The sequence below is a fragment of the Erithacus rubecula genome, assembly GCF_903797595.1.
Source record: "Erithacus rubecula genome assembly, chromosome: 1".
In the NCBI taxonomy this organism is placed as follows: domain Eukaryota; kingdom Metazoa; phylum Chordata; class Aves; order Passeriformes; family Muscicapidae; genus Erithacus; species Erithacus rubecula.
In genome coordinates, this window is record NC_136658.1 from 109,336,136 (window position 1) to 109,356,556 (window position 20,421).

Here is a 20,421-nt window from a genome sequence, read left to right on the forward strand (position 1 = left end):
GTTCCACCTGCTGTGTGTGTTGGGAATCCAGTTTATTGTGGAATGATTTAGTTGGAGGCTCATGTGAAATTAAACAGAGGCTGGGAATCCAACAGGAATTGAGGCTGCTGCTGCAGTGAAAATAAGAAAACATGAATTGTCTGGAGGGTATCCACCATTAAATTCTGTTTCTCAGAGCAGAGTAGGATTGTCTCCTCTTGTATGACTTCCCTAGGAGTGCAGATTGTTATTTTAATGAATGTACTTCATGTTTATCCTTGCCAGAGTTAAAATTGTCCCATGCCACATTAGCTCATAAAATACCCTCAGAAATACAAAATCACATTAAATGTTGCTAAAATACATGATTTCTTTCCCTCTCACTAGAAATCAGAAGCAGAAACCATTAAAGTCTCAGGCCAAACTTGAATCTGAGCAGGAAGATTCTGTTCCTCAGCCTACCTCAAGCAGAGCTGCCTGTGTCACAAGCCATAAACCCAACACTGGCTCCTCCAACCAGAGTTCCTCAGGAGAATCCTCAGATTCTGCCTGCCTGGCATCCTTTGAGAGGAATGGGAAGGCCAGATCCACAACACTAACCAACTGTTCTGCTTTATCATCAGGTCAGAGTTTGGAATTGCTGCAGTTTGCATTCTGAGTTGTTAAATGAGCTTTGTGGTTTTAATGTGGAATTTTTTACACAATATTTAGGGGTTTTGCGTGATGCAGATTGTGTGTTTTACTGGATTTTGGACACGTTATTTACAGTGATTGTTATAAAAAGAATTGTGTACTATTTTTTCTTTTTTTTTTTGCTTTAAGATCATGTAGAATACAGTAAATTTACTTTCATTAATGAAGAAATCTGTCAACAGGAAAGAATGTAGAGTATTTGATAATTGATACTGTATAAAATGCAGGTTATATGCCCATATATGTGTATGTATGTTATATAAAAATTGTTATACACAATTAGCAAATGACAGAAGTTCCCTGAGACTTTAAAACTTTCCTCTCTTTCCCCCTACACCTCACCATGACAAAAATTCAGCTTATTTCAAAGAATAAGAATGCAAATTCTGGTAAAATGTGTTAGAAAATATCCTGTGTTTTGGGGTTTTTTTAAACATGCTTTTCAAAGAGCTGTTGTATTTTAATTGAAACTTAAATACAGGTTAAAGAAGCTTCCTGTCACTGATCACTATATGAATATGGGTTTTGTTGGGGCATCAGTTTGATCCCTGTAAGACATTCAGGCATGAGAATGCATTTTCAGTTAATGTGAGGAAATTCTGAAGATTCCAGGATCAGCAAGATATAACTTGAAAACTGTTCAGAATTCTAACTACCAATTGCTTTTTTTTTTTTTTTTTTTTTTTGCAACAGAGAGTGAAATAGAAGGTTGTGGTGTTTCTTCATCTACTTCCTCTTCCTCTTCATCCTCCTCAAGCAGCTCAGAAGACAGCAAAGGCTGTTCTGGGGCTCCTGTGTCCTCTCCCCTGCACAACGGGGTGTGCAGGAGGAACAGCAGTCGCAGGCTGACTCGGAACAGAGCTGCTCAGAGGAAACAGACAGGTAGGGTGGCAGGGGTTCCTTGTCAACAGCAAGACAAATGCATCTTTTTATACTTCTATATTTATATTTATAAAAATAACTTGAGTTGAGTTAGTGTTTTTTTAAATGGTTGTATGTGTAAGATACTGATTTTTTTTATTTGTGCTAATTTCGGAGCTCTTAAATACTACACTTTAAAAGTTGAGTGTAGTATTTGAGAGCTTTGAAATTAACACCAATAAAAAGATCACACATACTTTTCATGACTAGTCTTACACAGTCTTTTCCTGACTAGGGGAAGAGGGCAGAAACCAAGAGTTTGATGAGAGGGAATGACTTGCAGCATACCTTAAGGAAAAAAAGCAGCAATTCATAAAGAAGTTCTAATTGTCACAAAACCAGAATGAATCTGAAATTCAAAATACACCTGACTGTCACTGGGAATATATTTCATGCATCATGTCTGTGGGTTGAACTTGTCCCAGTTTTGACAAGACTTCAAAGCTGCTATTTCATATTTAAGATATTAATCCCTGCTTTCCTTGACAGGAACCCTTCTTCAGGAGAACGGGAATACAAGGAAAGCAAGGAAAAAGTTGTATGGAAGTGACTCTGAAAATACTTCAGCAGTGACATCTGAGCCCCTCAGCAACAGCAAGGGCAGGCACAGGAAAACCCCACGCAGGAGTGCAGCTGTGGCTGCCAACAAGCTGAGGCTGATGAGTGATGTGGAGGAGGAGGCGTCGAGCTCGGAGAGCGGCGGCATCTGCAGGAACAGGAAACTGCCGCACCGCAGCGCCTCGGCTGCTGCCAGGAGGATGCTGCTGGAGGGCTCTGAGGATGAGGCAGGCCTCAAGTCTGAGAGTGACAAGGAAATACAAGAGCAGCTCACCAAGAGGAAAGCTCTCTCTCAGACTGGCTGCTCTGCTCCACGAAGGAAATTTGTCAGTGATTCTGAGAATGGGAGCTCGGAGTCTGAGCTCGACACGAAGGACAAGCGGAGGAGCTGGCAGAGCAATGGGTACAAACAGCTCCGGGGCCCTGTCTGCTCTGTGTCTCCCAAAGTGAAAAGTCCCACCTTGGATTTCTCAGAGGAGGACTCCAAAAGCCATAATTCTGAGGATGGGAGCAGCCAAAAGGTTTCTGACCAGTCCACACCTGCACATCACAAGCCTGCAGTGAGCAATTCTGAGGATGAGGCGGACTCTGAGTCGGACAGGTGGAATGGCAGGAAAACCTCTGGGCTGCAGCTGTCCCCTCCTTTAAAAAAAGCAAAAGTCTTGAGTGATTTAGAGGATACAGCAGAATCTGAAGCAGAAGCCAGAGAGGAGGAGGAGGAGACCTGTGTGTGGGACAGTTTGGTGCCCACTAGGATTGTGAGGAGTTCCAAATCTGGAGCTGCCTCCAGCTTCCATCACTCTTCTGATTCAGACTCAGAGAGTGATTCCAATAACAGCAATTACTGTGAAACTTCTGCAAAAGCAAAGATGAGGAAGAGGAAAGGAAAGACAAAAATCGTTAGAAAAGGTAACATTTTTAAAAATTAATTTATCTATTTCTTAATACTGAGTAGATGACAGAGGAAATCTCCAAGAGAGCAGAGTGTTCTCTCTTTGTCCAGTTCTTTGTTTTGAGGATTTCAGTAATCAAAACCCTCTGGTTTGCAGTTCTGTTACCTTGCCTTAATTTTCTGTTGAGATTTTCTGTGCTACAGCAGATTTACAACTATTATTTTCAGTTTGAAGTAACTTTATTGATAACTTTTCAAAATGAATTTGATGGAAAGGTGTTTAAATTATTCTCACATCCATGGTGTGCACTGGAACCTGAAACTTAATTTGATTTTGGGATCTTATTCTGTTAGTGATGTGTAGAGTCCTTAACAGAGGCAGGCACTTGGCAGGAGTAAGATTTATATTCCACTTGTTTCAGAAGCTTAAATTCTTTTATTTTTGGGTTTTATTCTGTAATTTTATCTGTCACTTAGATCTTTGTGTCCTGGATGATCCTGATTTAGAGAGTTTGGTTTGGGGTTTTTTTAAAGCTTATGAGAATGATGCTGATATTTATTAAACCAGGTCATGTACATTGTGCCTTCAAGTAATTAGGGAATTGGTCCTGATTGGGAATTTGAAAGACTATTCAGAGGTTGGTGTCTGGTGTAATCCTTCCCAACCTCTCAATGTGCTGTAAGAATTTTAAGAAAATTTTTGTCTGTTAAGATGACTCTTCTTGATAGTTTTCCACAAGGAATATTTACTTGTTTTGTCCCAAGATCTTATATTTAATACATATGTAGGGTCATATTTGGAGAGTTTCTATTTTTCAAATAAATTTTTATTTTATGTGTATATATACTCTGCTCAATTAGCCAGCTAAGCAATTTATGTGGAACTTTGCTTTGGTTATTTTTTAAATATATATAATATAAATAATATATAATGTATTTTGATATGTTAAACAGTCTATAAGTAGTTCTGGAATGTATATTATGTTATATATAATATATATTATAGGCATGTAGTGTTTAGCATGGGATTTTACAGATCAGAAAAGACTGAAAGCAGTTTCCAGATAAATTGTGCCACTACCTTGTGGGCTGCAGTGCCCTCTGCAGCTGAGCTGGTTGGAGCTAAGACTGGATTTTTCCTGCCCAATATTCCAGGTTTGGAGTTTGGGTTTTGGGTGCCTGAACTCCAGCACACCCTGAAGAACCAGACTTTGACATCTTTGTGTCTTTTAAAAGCTCTTCCAGTTTCTTGGTTTAATGCTGCCTCTTTCTGCCTGTGCCACCTGGTTGTAGCTTTGCAGCTTTTAATTGTGGATGTTCAGTGTGGAATTTCAATACATTTTATTATAGATTTGTTCCAAATTTAAGGTATTATGTACAAAGTATAATTTTAATATTCTGGCAGTGTTGCAGAAAGGCTGGACTTGTTATTCTTTAGCCTTGTGTTCCAGCTACTTAATAATATTGGAGGACAGTGTATAATGTAAGATCTAATTGTTCTTCTTAGTCTCTGAATTAATTCACTTTTATACAGCATTTTGCAGTGTGCAGCAGAAATGTGTTGTGCTTTGGCCATAAAATCACATAATGCAACTACTACAAGTACTAATATTCATGTAGCATTTCTGGAAACTCTTAACAAATAAAGGAGATTGTGTCCTTTGAAAACATAAAAATAGGAATATACTGGAGTATTACATGAAAGGATCTGCATTTAAATAAGGACCAGATTTGGTATATGAAGAGGTTGCTAATGTTGGTACTCAAGCTGGACATGGGAATTTGTCTCAATTTTTCCCTCTTTGTTTATTTTTTTTAAATTTATTTCAAGAACTTTTTTTTATTCATATATATGAATTATTTTATTTAGAAGGGAAACACCGATCTTCATAATATATAATTTAAACATTGAATATTTGTTTTAAAACACAACATAAGCAAGTTCTATATTAATTTAAAAACATTGGATGGAATATTGACTGTTAGCAGCAATCTGAGTGTTACAGTCACTAAGGAGCTGAAGGGTGTCAGTGTTCTCCACCTGAAACCATCTAAAATTGTGAAACTTGCATCCACATGAAATCTTATAGTTTCTTTTTTAGGATAAAATATGTAATTAATGTTGCAAGTTTTATCCTAGTAAGAAAAATACAACTTTTAATGATAAGGGTATTAATAATATGACAGCAGTGAGGGAATGTGTAATTTCTGAGCTAATTAACAGGGTGATACTAAAATCTCAAGAGTTACAAGTGTCCCTGGAATACCAATGGTATTTTTAGTAAAGAATTGAGATAAATTGCACGCAACAGTTGAAATCAAAATAAAATTAAATATTTCATTAAAGATGGCAACGTTTGGCCACAATAAACTAATAATTTCAGGAATGTAAGACAACAAAAAGAGCTTTGAACTCTTTCTTTTGCAGAGCAAACATCAGAGGAGGCTGGCCAGAGTGCCAAAGTGCTGCGGAGCAGGACGTGCATCATCAACTACAAGAAGCACATCAGGGTGTCGGGCGTGGGGGAGAGGAAGAACCCCCGCAGGTGTGCCACGCTGGCAGCCAGCAAGATCAAGATCATGAGCGATGCCAAGGAGGAATTGTCCAGCTCAGAAAGTGTTTGCCCAGTCAGGAAGAACCGCAGGCAGCTGCAGGGCAGCGTGTCCTCAGCCTGCAGGAAGAAGCTGTTTGACAGCTCCGAGCTGGAGGCTTGTTCCAGGTCTGAACGGGAGAGTGAGCAGGCTGCAGGCAGGAGAAAAACTTCCTGCCCTGAGCCTTCTGTTTCCAAAAGGAAATATATTATTGAGTCTGAGAATGAAAGGACTGACTCGGAGACAGAGACTCAGAAGCAGAGTGATAACCACACACAGCCACACCAAGCCCTCTGTGCTGCGGCTCCGAATCATTTTGGCTACGACTCCTCGGAGGAGAATCCCACAAACCACAGGGTAGAAAATGGGGGGAACTGGGGGGTTTCTAGGCGGCTTCAGCCGCACAACCATTGTACGAGCAACTCCGAGGAGGAGCTAGATTCTGACTTAGCTAAACTTGAAACTAAAAATACCAGAGTAGCAGCAGCAAGTAAAAAACCCAGAGCTTCTTTCAAGAGATTAAAACCGCTGTACGTCTCCAAAGAAACGGCAGAATCCGAAACGGGAAGGGGGAAGGAGGAGAAAAGCTCTGCCTGTGAGGACGCGGAGGCACCCGGGACCTCGGGAAGCTCCAAAGCCGCCTTCCCGCGTTTCTCCTCGGACTCTGGGAGCGACAGCACCGTCTGCAGCGAGGCGGCGGGCAGCAGGAAGCGCAAGAGGAAGCGCAGGTGCCGCGGGAGCCAAGGCGCGGGCTGCCCGGCGCGGCGGGCGCGGCGCAGGAAGCGGCGCAGGGGCAGCCAGGAGCAGGAGTGGCGCATCCGCACGCGCAGCGGCGGCCGGCGCACCGTGCGCTACCACGACGGCGACGACGACGACAGAGAGCTCGAGGAGGCGGCTCGCACCTAACCTTGGCACGAAAGGAAAGCCAGCCCCTCGCTTGCTTTATTTTTTTTTTTTTCCCCACCCCCTTTCTGTTTTTTTGTTTTGTTTTGGTTTTTTTTAATGATAATAGCACTAGAACTCCTGATGGGTGCTGGCTCTTCTTTGTCCTACATTTCAGGGAATATATTTATATTTTTCTATGAAAAAGTTATGAATGTGATTAGATGATGACTTTCTCCTTTTTCATATTTTGACTTGCACTTGCCTGCCCATGTAGCAGCATTTAGCACAGATGCCAAAATGTGCCTCATTATAGGGGCAATTTTTTGTCTTTACTGGTATTTTATTACATATAAACAAGAGTTAAAAAAATGTTGAAACACTGCAAACAGGTTAATAGCAGTATGTTGAGTATTATTGTTATGGGTGCTGCAATGAAATACTACCTAGGTCATGCAACATTCAAGAACAGATTTCCAACATCTCTAATGCTGTATGAAATCATCTACAATAGGCTTCTAAATAAATAGTACACACTCTAAAAACCTGGTGGATGCAAGCATTGCATCCAAAGAGGAATGAAAAGGCTGAGAACTTCACAGCTTGGCTCAGTGCAGGTGTTAAATGTTCTGTACTTGCATTGCTGATATGCAGTTACCAGTGAAGAAGTTTTATTTGCCAGTTCCAGAGGTGAACAGAGGGTTCTGCTGACAGGTAGTACATCATTAATGTGACTTCTATACTGTAAACTTTAAGATTATGAAATGCAGGTGAACTCTTGGGCCTAAAGGGTTTTTGTGTGTTTTCTTTATAAAATAGAAAAACAAACAAAACACTTGTTCTGTTTTCTTTATGCGTGGAGAGTTTGAGGTGCAGGATTCTGACATTCCAGATCTTTTTTTGCTACCTTTCTGTTGTTCCTCCATATTTAAAGTGTTTGAATGTTGGATTTCCCATTGATTAAACCTTACCAGTTTCTGAGCATTGCATCATATCTCCTGTTTTCACAATGCTTGGGGTGGCTCTTTTTGACAAGAAAGAAAATTTCTCCAGGAAAATACATGGAATTCCCTGGTTGAACACACATCAAGGACAAAAACACACAGCAGCTGTAAATTCTTAGTTTTTCCCTGGAATTGTGCTGGTGAGAGCCCCACAATGGCTGCCCCAGCCCAACACCAGGAATCTCAGCTCCTTCCCCACCCTGGGTTCCTGCTCTGCTCTGCAGCTTCCCTTTCTTTCTCACACTCAGCAGAACTTGCTCATTCCTGATTTCATCACTGAGTAGAAGATGTGGCAGAAAATCAGATTGATCCCAACCTAGCTCATCTAAACTGAAATAGCAAGGTTGGGAATTGGTTTTCCAGCAGTGGGATCTGGAAGGGTTTGGGGGTAAAAAAAAAAACCAAAAACCAGTGCAGCTGCACAGTCCTGGTGAATAATGGCAGAACTCCTTGTACAAATGGAAATACATCATGGAAAAGGGAGCTGGCATCAGAGAGAGCCACTTCTCCAACACCTTCACTGACATTGTCTGCATTTACCATCACTTGTTATCCCAGATACTATCTCAGCATATAATAAATACTCTTTTTTTTCTTCCTTAAAACTTCCACGTGAAGTCCAAAAATAATTTAAATCATTCTTGCCCCAGGAAGTTTTATTTAGAGCATAGTCTTTAATAGGATGCAGCAGAATTTTGTAAATTCAAGATGAATGTTTATCTGGATTCTTTATTTGGTTTCTTGAAATACAAACACAGTTGTGTTTAGTGATGAAACTTGAAGGTGGCTTTGTGTTCTCTTTGAGGAGCAAACTTTGTTGTAAGGTAGTAAGTACACTTTTTTTCCTATTTTCCATAAACTTCATTATTTAGCAGCTGCTTTTTCTCAGTGTTATTTGGAGTACCAGTTTGGGAATAACTGAATTGAACATCAGAATTTTTATTAATTTTCAGTTTGAACAGCTGAAATTTGGCTGGTAGGTTTGTAATCCTAATCTAGGTTTAGATTTACAAAGCTGGTTTTCTTTCAGGTGCTGTATTCTGTCACTGCACACACCCACAGGTTCATGGTGATCCCTGAAAGCTGGAGAAGGTTCTGACTCCTGGAGCTGTAGATCCTTAGAGGGAATCACTGCCTTAGGAACACTTATTTTCTGAGCAAAGCATGTGCTGGTCTGTCTTTCCTAATTTAATACACATACACAGTGGGAAGAGAAATGATTGAACTGGAAAGATACTTTGAGTCTTTCACCCTTTAGGAGTTTATTTATTTTTAATTTATTAAAGGAGCATGCTGTCTCTTGCAGAACTGGGTGCCCTTTCACCTTCCTTTAAGTGAGCATTTTTGGTTTGGTCTAGCTGTACTCAGGGAAGTAAAGTAGTAGACCTTTAAAAGTAGGATTTTGATTTAATGTGACTTTTGGGGGTTGTTTTGCTCTGTTTTAAAGCAGGACCTGAACCTGTGATGGTGATCAGGCAGCAGGAACAGAGAGAAATAATAAAGTGCAGGACAGAATCATAAAGGAATCAGATTCTTCCGTGTTAAAGGCTTTGATGATGTACATGTGTTAGTGGACCAAAGTAAAGCTGTACATACACCTGGAATGTCACTGTGCTCTTATTTGGTTCAGCCAAGGTCACACCAGCCCCTGGAGCTGCAGGCTGGGCAGAGGGGCTGGAAAAGCCCTGGGGGTGCTGGTGCCAGGGGCTGGACACAGCCCAGGGGTGCCCAGGGGGGCAGGAGGCCCCTGGCAGCTGGGCTGGCTCAGGAATTGTGTGTCCAGCAGGAGCAGGGCAGGGATTGTCCCTCTGTGCTGGCACTGAGAGCCCCTCAGGCTGTGTCCAGCTGTGGCTCCTGCAGAGCCCTGGAGGGGCTGGAGGTGTCCAGGGCAGGGAACGGAGCTGGGGAAGGGGCTGGAGCCCCAGGAGGGGCTGAGGGAGCTGGGAAGGGGCTGAGCCTGGAGAAAAGGAGGCTCAGGGGGGACCTTGTGGCTCTGCACAGCTCCCTGACAGGAGGGGCAGGGAGGGGGGTCGGGCTCTGCTCCAGGAACAGGGACAGGACAAAACCGCACCGAGTTCAGGCAGGGGAGGATTAAATGGGATATTTGGATGATTTACTTCACTGAAACGATAGCTAATCCTTGGCAGAAGTCGCCCAGGGAGGTTTGGAGTCACCGCCTGTGCGAACGCTCCGGAGCCGTGTGGCTGCGGCCCTTGGGGACGAAGCTCGGGATGCCGAGGGCAGTGCCGCGGGACAGGGACTGCCGCTGGGACACGCAGATGTCGCTGGAAGGCGAGGATATACCTGGCACACGAGGATGTCTCTGTCACACGGAGATGTCCCTGCCACACGGGAATGTCCCTGTCACAATAGGATGTCCCCGCCACACGAGCGCCCCTCTCCGCCTGCCCGTCCCTCCGGCCGCTGAGGGCCGGCGGGCGGCGCCGCGCAGGCGCGCTGGCGGCCATGGCGACCTTCTTCGGTGAGGTGGTGGTGGCGCCGTCCCGGGCCGGCCTGGACGAGGAGGAGGAGGCGCGGGAGGAGACGCCTGAGGACCGGGAGATCCGCAGGGAGATCGAGAAGAAAAGGTACGAGGCTCAGGCTGGAGATCGGGGAAAGGCTCTCCCCTCAGAGGGTGCGGGCACTGCCCCGGCTCCCAGGGATGGGCACGGCCTGAGGCTGCAGGAGCCGCCGGCGGTGCCCGGGCTGGATTTTGGGGGTCTGGCAGGGCCGGGATTGCTCTGGACCGTCCCTGCGGGTCCCTCCCAGCTCGCTGTGTTCCTTTGGCAGGGAGATCGATGTGCTGTGGAGCTGGCGCTCGGGCGGCTGTGCCGAGGAGCCCTTGGTGTGCTCCAGGTTCATCGTGGCCATTGGAAGGAACGCTGCGGGTGCGTGCGGAGCCGGCGGGGCTCGGGACATTCCCTGCTCGGCCCCGTGTCCCGGGACACTGCCAGGGATCCAGGACAGCCGCAGCCTGGAACTGCATCCCAGCCCCTCCCAGGGAACAATTCCTAATTCCCAAAATCCCACCCAGCCCTGCCCTCCTTGATTTCAGGTCATTCCCCCTTGTCCTGCCATCCCATTGCCTTGTGAAAATCCCTCCTCAGCTTTTTTGAAGCCTCTCTGTTCACAGCATGTGCTGCTCCTCTGAGCTGAAGTTCCTCCGTGCATGTAAAACACAGTTATTGTTACCGCTGTTCACTCCTCCTGAAAACGGATGTATTTAAACAGCAAAAGTAAAATGTTTTAGTTTGGGATTTTAGTTTGAACAATCCCTCTTTACCTGGCTTTTGTTTGGTAAACTCTCTGGGATTGCTTATTAATTAGCAAAAGTTTTGTTCTAATATTGCTGAGAAGTCTTGCTTTCATTTAAGTGACATTTAGATTACATATAGATTTTTATTTTCTCATAGTTAACTTTGCGAATTTGTTTGGGATTTGTTCAGGTTTTTCCTTGAAAAAATGGTAATAGATATTTTGGATCTGTCTGATTTATGAACATTTTTGCCACACTCTTGCCTCTGTTTTCTAGAATCAGTTCTGCCTTGCTGCTTCAGTGATTTTTTGTTTTTAATCTGCTTTATCTGCTGTGTCAGAAAGTATTAGAGACTTAATATTCCACATCCTTAATTAATCCTGAAAAAGTTGAAGTTGATTGTAATGCTGTAATTCCTAAGAACAAGTGATTTTTATGTTAGGGATCTGTATATGTTGAACAGCTCTTAATGTTTATAATTTGGGTATACAGTGGGGCTACTCACATTGCTGCTGTTTCTTAGATTTGGTCAGTAAATCTAAGCTGATAAAAATGAGTTATTCTTCCTTCAGATTGCAACTAATTTAGTCCAGTTGTTTATTTGTAGAATAAAAGTTTTATTCTTTATAAATTGACAGTATTTTTATGGGTTCTGCAGCTTTCCTGTCATCTTTTATCCTGGATTCTGTGTGCTGGGAAGTGGTTGGAGTAGTGAAGCTGTGGAATGAGTGGTGCAAAACATCCAGCACCACAAATGTTCTCCCCACAGACTCTTTCTGTTTGTTCTACAGATTGATATCAGATCCCACAGTAAGTGACTCGAGCATTAATTCCTCTGTGTTTTGGCTTTCTGAAAAACAGAGCCTTCATCCAGCCCCAGACAAGGCACTGCAGGACCATGGATTAATCTCATAAATGTTCTGAAGGGTTAATTCTCACTAAAACTGTGTGAAGTTCTGTGTGGAGCTCAGCACAAAGATGTCACAGCCTTGTGACTTCACTGCATTTGTGAGCAAAAATTCCTCATTGAAACAGAGTTAAAGAAACCCATAATTACAGAACAATTTATTGTCTGCAGCCACATCATCCTTACAGGTGATCATGAGTTGCTGCTGTGCTCTTTAAACCACTTGCTTACACCAGTTTTTACTTTTTTTTAGGTTTTACTGTGTCAGTGTAGTTGCTATGTGGCTGAAGATCAACAGTTCCAGTGGCTGGAGAAGGTAAAACTGGCAAGAAAATAAATGAAGTAATAAAATCCAAAGGATGGGGATCCTCTTCTCTGATACTTCAAACATGATAGTGTTAAATAACTTTCCCTGTGGTTTTTTTGTATGAAATACTCAAAAATAGATAAGTTTCACCTCTGGGAGATTTTTTTTCCTTAAAAAGAAAAGTGCATCAGCAATTTGTACAGCTGCCAAAGGATCACCAGACAAACCAGTTGTGGAGCTCCTGGTGGATTCTGTCAGCTGCTGGGTGTGTTCTGTGCCTGTGCCAAGGGGGAGCTGGAGGGGAGGGTGCCTCCCAAGCAGCATTTATCCCATTTATTCCCAGATTTAACATTCCCAGGGCCTCACCCCAGCATCATCCAGGTACAGGAGCTTTGCTGGCTCAGTGAATTCCCTCCAACTATCATCATTTTGATTTAAATGAGATAAAGCCAGGGGTGAATGTTCCTGCTCTTGATTTTCCTGGTGGATTTGGGTCACTGCTTTGCCTGGAGGAAGTGTGGCTTATTTTGTCCTGCTGTCTGTCTGCTCCCTCCCTCCCTGCCTGCCTTTAAACCTCTGCTGAGCTGGTGGACAAGCAGATTCTAAAGCTGTGCTTAGAGATAAGTACAGCTTTGCTGGGAGATCATGGCTCAGAAGTTTAAAAACCCTGAGACCTCAAACATTTTACTTTTGTTGTATTCCACACATTTCTGCACTTCATTTAAAGTGGGGTTGCAGGAGGAAGATTGCTGGGGGGTTGTTCTGTTCCCCAGTAGTTTGTGGATATGTGTGATTTCCAGTGTGGGTGTTCCTGAGCAGTAGGAGTGTGGTTGTACCAAGTATTTTTAGGCTTTGTGGTTATTGGTATTTTTAAATGTGCAGCAGAAACAATGTGCTGGCAATTTTTTTGCTTTTAATGTGAATTGCAGACCTGTTCTCTGTGTAAATCCTGACTTATTGAGCATCTCCCATCTCCAAAAGTCAGATCTTCACATCTGGGTGTGTTTTTCTCTGTAAGGGAATCACTGACAAGTGAGAACACACAGGTTGCAGATTTGCAGCCATGAATTCCACCCCAAAATTTGTGGGCTTCTGAATATTTCTGAATATTCTGAATATTTCAGATTGCTGTGTGGTGACACAGTGATGGGAAGGCACAGGCAGCTTCTTCCCTCCTGGGATTGGCACACAGGCAGAAACTGGCAAGTTTCTGTCACAGTTTCCAAATTCTCTGTTGATATTTTGGGATGGCCAAAAAGATTTGTACTTCAAAACTCGGTACTTTGAACTTGAGAAAGAAAATTTAGGATTCTCTTTCTCAATTCAATTTGAATAGAATTAAATAAAATCTGTACATTTAAAATAAAGACTCTTGCAATGTTGTAGAACATCCAGGGAGCACAATTTTCATTTCAAATGTTATGCAGCTCAGTGAACTGCTTATTTTTATTTGGAATCCTTTTTCTTTCCACAGCCACCATTCATCAAAGCAGTAAATCTTAATATATTGAATAGAAAGTGCTGAAAATCTGAAACCTGTCCAGAATATCACTAGACTTGGTAAATATGTCAGCTGTTATTTGAGGTTTTTTTATTTCCATCTCAGGAGAGAAATTTCTGCCTGCAGGCTGTGATTCAAACTGGTTTTAGTGCTGCCAACCTGAGTTCAAGTGCCCTTTGCACTGAAATTGAAATGAATCTTTCAGGTTTCTCTGCTTTTATTGTGAGAACATTTTTCTGATGTATTTTTTTTTCAATTTCAGGTTTTTGGCTCCATGCAGAAGAAAGGCTTGCAAGTAACCATCCTTTCTACATGTCCTGTAGCTGATTACAAAACTCAGGAATCCACTCTGACACTTGTATCCCCATTCCTGAGAGCCTTGAAGACCAAAGAATTCCAGGAGCAGGTCTGCTGCCCACTGCTGGAGCAGCCCAACATTGTGAGGGACCTTCCTGCTGCTGGTACTTTACAATTCCAATTATTTAAATTCCCCCTGAGGAGCATCCCACTGCAATTAGAAGTTTTGCTTAATTGTGGGAACTGGATGACAAGTCAGGTTTTTAAAAATTAATTACTGACAGATTCACATCCTAATGCCCTGGAAAATAGGGACAATTTTCCAAACCAACAACAAATCATTTTACCTGTTATGTGTGGGGCAGAAGTACTGGAAAATTCTTCATTATGGCCTTACAAATCATGTTGTACAGTAGGGTTTTTTTGGGAATTTTACTTAGTAATTAAGTAAGTTTTATTAAGAATTATGTTCATCTGAGCATCCAAAGTGAAAGCTTATAAAGTCATTTCTGTATATTACAGGTAAGGAAGCTTTCACAGGGCTATTAATCAACCTCATGGAAAAGTTAGATTCAGATTTATTATGTAATTTAGTAAAAACCTTGAGCTTTTCATTTTAGAATCCCTAATGCTAGCAGCATGAGGAAAAGCTGGTCTGGCAGGACAAAAGTGGATGATTTTCTCTTTTTCACACTTCTTTTTGTGTTTGGGATTTTTTTGTTTGGGTTTTTTGCAGATGTTGCTAGTATTTTTATTTACCAATAGTAGAGTTTTCAGGTAAGGTATGTGCCAGGAAGAATCACCTGCATTTAACTCATGTTTGGTGGTTTATTTCTTTGTGTACTGGGGGATGAGGAGTGGCTGCTCCAGCAGTCAGGATCCTGAGCTGGTAATTAAACTTCCATGGGCTTAAAATTCTGATTTTTACACACAGGACTGAGGTTGCTTTTCTGCTGAATTTAACAGATTTTCTTTTGCCCTGTGTTCAGTTCTGAGTTACTGCCAGGTGTGGCAGATCCCTGCAGTGCTGTATCAGTGCTACACTGATGTCATCAAGCTGGACACAGTTACCATTGAAGCCTTCAAGCCTCTGCTTTCTTCTAAAGTCCTGAAAAGTTTAGCCAAGGTAAAATTCCAGATTTATTTTTGTCTATCTACGTCTCTTGCAATCTTCTGGTTTTGCTCCCCTGTGAGGATTTCATCTGAAAAGGCAGAAAAATACAGATTTTAATGACAGTGCTTGTACCTGCTGTAACATCTGTGTGGCTTAGAAATAATGAATCTGCAGCTCCCTTAAAACTTCACTTTGAATTTTCAGGCTCTTCTGATGATATGGATATATCAAAGAGGGATTTCTTGTGCTGGTGTAAGCTGCAGTTTCCTTTGGAGTTGCCTCATTTAAAACTTTTAAATTTTTTATTGTTTTTTTAATTTTATTTTTACTTTTTATATTCTTATACCAGATGGCTCTGTTCTAGCTCTGTATCTGCCTCTCTGCTGGCATACAGGAAAGCTTCTTAAAATACCCATTTTGACCTATAACTTCTTTTTTGGAGCTAAAAGACCAAATTTCTGAAGGAATTTTTACACTAATCCAGCAGCTGTGAAATCCAGCCTGGCCTTGAACACTTCCAGGGATGGGGCAGCCACAATTTCTCTGTGCCAGGGCCTCCCCACCCTCCCAGTAAATCCCATTGCTCCCATAAATTCCCATTGCAGCTCCTAAAATGAATGTTTTACTCTATCTGAAATGTTTTTAATTGCATTTTAATTGGTTGAAAACACTTTGAACCCAGATTTTAATGCCAAAGAGGTCTGTGTGTACTGAGGTGTTCATTTCATTTCTAAAATCAGTTTTCAGTACAGCTCATTCTGTTCTGCTGAGTAAGACATAAATATTTAAACTCTGAAGGAGAACAATGACAAATGCAGACTCTTCTCCTCCTTGTCCAAGCAAGGAGGAATGCATAATAATAAATCCCATTTTACTGCTGAACTGCAGATTTCTGTGGATAACTTCATTCAGAAGAACTGAATTTTGCTCACAGTTAATTTTTTAATAAAAGTGCTGTTCAGAATAATGAAAATGGAGGCAGAAGCCAGTGGGGCTCTTGCTTTGTTCCCAGCACTGTGGGTGATGCTGATCCTCTCTTCCTTTCCCCAGGATGCCTCTGAAAGCACCAAGATTTTGAAGAAGTTCCTGACAACCAGTGAAACTCACAATAATATCTACATCTGACCAGGACAGCTGTGCTGCACTTTTGTAAACTCCAGTTTCTTCTCTAGAGGACTTTTGGATTTTTTTTTTTTTCCCTTAAAAGTAGAATAAATTCCAGTAGATTTTTACTTTTCCACTCATTTTTGTTGGTTTTAATTTCATCACTGCAAACACCCTTCTGCATGGCTAGGAAGACTTTCTTCTGGAGTGATTTTAGAAAAAATAACCTTGGATATGAAAAGCAACTCCTTTTTCTCCTCCTGAAGGGATTGTCTTACCTTAAAATATTCCTTTTATATGTAAAAGAGGAAATGCAGATCAGGAATTTTGTCTGTATCTAATAAGAACTTGCCTTTTTTACTTTATTTTGAGACCTAAAGATTTTTCTAATATTTCATGCTTTTCAAATATTTGTCTGTGGTAGAGAAAATGCACTCTCTGTCCTTTTCCATCCACAGAGAATTTTGCTGATGTTTATTTATGGTTCCACATGCCCTTTTTAATGTATGTATTGATACAAAAGGCAGTAATTCAAGTATGGTAAATGCCTTTAAAACTTGCTAGTGAAAAATAACCTCTCCTGCTGTTGGCAGGATCACAGGCTGCTTCAGCTGGATTTGCCAGGGCAAACTGATTAAATCCACTTTAAAACACTAACATTTGGGCAATGGTAGGAATAATAAAAGTTCTCTTAGGCAGAGCATGTGATTTATAGAGGAAAGTGAAAGGTTTTAAAGCATCTCAGAAATTCTCTGGAAGTTGGTAACAATTCCAGCAGTTTATTTAAAGTATTAACTAGGATTGAAGTGCAGTTCTGAGCTGTACTCTGTTTAATTTAACTATTTGTTTAAGAAAATGTGTTAAAATATTAATTTGCTCCCAGGTAATTCTGTTCTCTGCTGGGTGTGACTTTGACTTGCTCTGGATGCTCAGTGGATATTTTTGAACAGCATTTTTCTTCACAGAACTATCTGAAACTGATTTAAATATCAGTTCAGGTAATTACAGATGAGCAGATCTTACCTGAAGTGCTGCTGGATTTTGGAACTGGATTTTGGAACCAATCCTGAAGCTCTGTTGGGTTTTTTCCCCCCATTTCTGTCCATCCTTTTAATTCAAAAATTGGTTTTATGTGTGATCTGAGCAGAGAATTCTGTTGCTTTGAAAGTTGGCTGCACCATATTCTTATTTTTATGTGTTTGGTTCATAATAAATAAAGCAGATAACAAGAAATATCTTTAATAGTAAATTATGCAGACCCTTAAAGGAATTGTGAATGTATTTCTGGTATTGGTGTGATCACCCAGACAGTTTGCAATGTTTCAAAACAGTTCCTATATTATATTTAATTCAGTTTTTATTACCTGGTTTTATGCTGAGGTGTGAGAATGCTCCTGAACACCTTGAATAAAAGTGGCAAACAAAATTCTGGCAGCTTGGGAGATGAAACCAGACTGAAATCTGGTGTTTTGGCAGAATTCTTTAAGATAGAATAGAATTCTTCTATTTTTGCTTGAAAGATCTCCATAGCAGGAAATGTTTAGGCAGTGAAAGAAAAGATTTTGCTTTAAAATTCTGCCTTTCCCCACAATTTGATGTTGAAAGCAGCTCATATTCACCCCTAAATTTTCTGGAAGCCTCAGAACTAATGATGAACTGTGCCTCTCATGAACTGAAGATTTTTTTTTTTTCCATATTTGAATGTTGCTGCCTCATTTATTTTGCCTTGTGAGCTCTCCAGTATCTACCAGGAGCCTGCAGTGAGGCTTCCTTGTTTCCTCACAGCTGCTGGCTGTAATCCTTGTAGGAGTTCACAAACTTCAGACTTGTCAAATGTGGCAGATGGCTTCAGAGCTTTGGGGGAAGAAGTTTGAAGTGAGATTGTGTAAGACTTGGTTTCCTGAGGTATTTGCTAAATGCAAATTGTGAAACCAGAGTAAACTGTGAGACTGGAAGAGGTTGGGAGTTTTTCCCCCTCTTTTTTAAAGTCATTTTCTTACCATTTTTTAGGTAACACTGATCTGTCTTCTGCTGAATGTCTTCCACACCAAGGGCTCTTCTCAAGTCCACTCTGCTTTGTCATGCTGCAGAGTTTATTTGGTAGGGAAAGGTGTTTTTCCCATTCCTGAAGGTGATGTGCTGACCCCAAAGTCCTGGATTTGAGGTGCATCCTATGGGGGCTCCTTTGCTTTTTCCTTGGAACCTTTTGGAGTATGTGCAGTGCAGGCCACAGGTGTGAGAGCAGGGCTGTGCAGAGGTGATGTCCAAGCCAGGTTTGGGCTGGAAGGGACCTTAAAGCTCATCCAGTGTCACCCCTGCCATGGCAGGGACCCCTCCCACTGTCCCATTGCTCCAGCCCCAGTGTCCAACCTGGAACTGAACATTCCAGGGATCCAGGGGCAGCCACAGCAAATCTGGGAATTCCATCCCAGCCCCTCCTAGGAAACAATTCCTAATTCCCAGTATCCCATCAAATCCTATTTTGAAGCCATTCCCTGTCCCTCCATCCCTTGGGAATTGTCTCTCTCCATGTTTCCTGCAGCTCCTTCAGGCCCTGCAAGGCCACACTGAGCTCAGCCAAAGCTTCTCCTGTGCAGGTGAACAATCCCAGCTGTGCCAGCCTTTCCTGCCAGCAGAGCTGCTCCATCCTCTGCTCATCCTGCTGCCTCCTCTGGGCTCTGCAGCAGCTCCAGCTCCTCCCTGGGCTGGGAATTCCAGAGCTGGGGCAGGATCCAGGTGAGCTCTCACCTGGGCAGGCACAGGGACACAAATCCCAATCCCTTTCCTGCTGCTCACCCTGCTCTGGATGCAGACAGGATTCACATCATTCCCACTCTGGGAAAGATCTCATTTCACTTCACACATCCAGGAAACAATTTAATTTTTCTTAGATTCCATGCTCACATTGGCTCTACCCTGTGCAGAGCTTTGTTGCCAAAGCTGCAGAGGAAGAACATCACTTCTGACATGTAATTCTACAATTCCTATGCCAAGAAACTGAAAAAAGCAAGCATTTTGTTCTACCTCATTCTTTGTTGTTTTTTTTTAACATGCTGGTTTGTGTCTAAAATATTGACAGACCCAAATGAACTAAAAAAAAAAGAAAATAAAACAGATTAATGATTTTAATATTTTTGTGGTGCCGTCAGTTCTGCACTTTTTTTTTTTTTTTTTCCTCCTTTAAATATTTGGGACTGAAAGTTTTGACAGCTGCTGCACAAAGCAGCAACCAGCACCTACAGGCACCTCCTCAAGCCAAGTGAGATCACAGCTCTGAGGTCAGGCTTCTTTACTTTAGAAAAAACACAGATCCTGTGGAGAGATCTCCCAGAATAGCTGATGAGCAGAGGTACCTGAGAATTCCATGCAGTAAATACTGTGGGGAACCATTAACTCACAAAGATAAAAATGCAAAGCATTCATTTCACTTTGCTATCAAGGTATCCTGAAGTGAGGGAAGGACACAGACCCCAAATTGTGTGTGTGGAAGAAGGTTAAAATCAAGTTTTTTCCTTTTAAACAATTGTATAACCAAATGTTCAAAAGTTCTTTGGATGGGAAATTTGGGCTATTGCTTTAAAGTAGGAAATGTTTCATGAGAATAGTGATGCACCTTCAAAGGACAAATAATCTAAAACATTTCTTGAGAAGACCACAGCTTCTTCCTCTGTATTTGAATGAGAGAATTCCAATGTGCTTTCAAACACTGAAAATTCCATATTTCATGTTCAGCATTGATATTTTAATTCTTCTTCTAGGTTTGACTTGGATCCCTATTCATGAAATAAAAGCAGCCTTTTTTCTGTCACTTCCAGAGACTTTAAAGCTGCTTCATGGGGAACTAACAAAAGGGGAGATGAAAAATAATATTAATGGAGTCACAGTCACTGAAGGCAGCAGCTGGATTACTGAACAGAGAATGTATCATTTAATGTAAAGAAAAAACCCAAAGCAAGCCTGTGGGAGGAAAGGTTGGAAGAGAGCAGAGGCAACCACTATGGGAAGGTGAGAGCCCAGCATCCATCATCCTGTAAAATTAGGGTTTGAAAGGGTTGGGGTGGAGCCAAAGCAGGTTGTGAGTTGGGTTTGCTGTTCCCTTTGTGCTGCCTCTCTTCCAAAGTGGGTATATAAAGATATTTTTGTGCAGAAGAAGCACAGTGACAAGTACAAAGTGCTCTGCCTATTCCCACCCTTAAACCCTGGAGGGCACTTGCAAGAACCTCTGTGGACCTGTCAGGAACCAGCCAGTCTTGTGTTCATTCTTTAGAAAGTGCTGGTGCAGAACTGCTCAGCCTGAATCTGAATTCAGACAGTTCAGTGGAGCTCCATCAGCTTGCTGTGGGTTTTATCCAAGTGGCAGGAGATAATTTGGGATAATTTGGTAGTGCCATGTGTGAGGAAATGCTCTGCAGCA

General features: G+C 42.0%; 2 protein-coding genes across 2 annotated transcripts in view; both read left to right on the forward strand.

The window, feature by feature from the left end:
- The window catches only part of BRWD1 (bromodomain and WD repeat domain containing 1), a 41,720-nt gene extending 34,222 nt beyond the window's left edge, over positions 1 to 7,498 (forward strand). Inside the window, exons 38-41 of the mRNA XM_079312245.1 lie at positions 367 to 602; positions 1,366 to 1,554; positions 2,083 to 3,060; positions 5,472 to 7,498. Coding sequence (XP_079168371.1) covers positions 367 to 602; positions 1,366 to 1,554; positions 2,083 to 3,060; positions 5,472 to 6,541 — 2,473 coding nt within the window. The 3' untranslated portion in view covers positions 6,542 to 7,498. The remainder of the gene's footprint in view (positions 1 to 366; positions 603 to 1,365; positions 1,555 to 2,082; positions 3,061 to 5,471) is intronic.
- Positions 7,499 to 9,958: 2,460 nt separating this feature from the next.
- Positions 9,959 to 17,433, forward strand: PSMG1 (proteasome assembly chaperone 1). Its single transcript, XM_079312926.1, has 7 exons — positions 9,959 to 10,109; positions 10,312 to 10,409; positions 11,436 to 11,587; positions 11,938 to 12,000; positions 13,755 to 13,953; positions 14,779 to 14,915; positions 15,954 to 17,433. Exons 1-7 carry the CDS (start codon positions 9,988 to 9,990, stop codon positions 16,026 to 16,028), a joined length of 846 nt encoding a protein of 281 aa, XP_079169052.1. The 5' UTR covers positions 9,959 to 9,987; the 3' UTR covers positions 16,029 to 17,433.
- The last annotated feature ends 2,988 nt before the right edge of the window (positions 17,434 to 20,421 follow it).

Coding starts and splice junctions, on each gene's coding strand:
- PSMG1 (XM_079312926.1), top strand. CDS start 9,988: ATGGCGACCTTCTTCGGTGAGGTGGTGGTGGCGCCGTCCCGGGCCGGC. Junction 10,410..11,435: donor CATTGGAAGGAACGCTGCGG/GTGCGTGCGGAG, acceptor TGGGTTCTGCAG/CTTTCCTGTCATCTTTTATC. Junction 14,916..15,953: donor TCCTGAAAAGTTTAGCCAAG/GTAAAATTCCAG, acceptor TCCTTTCCCCAG/GATGCCTCTGAAAGCACCAA.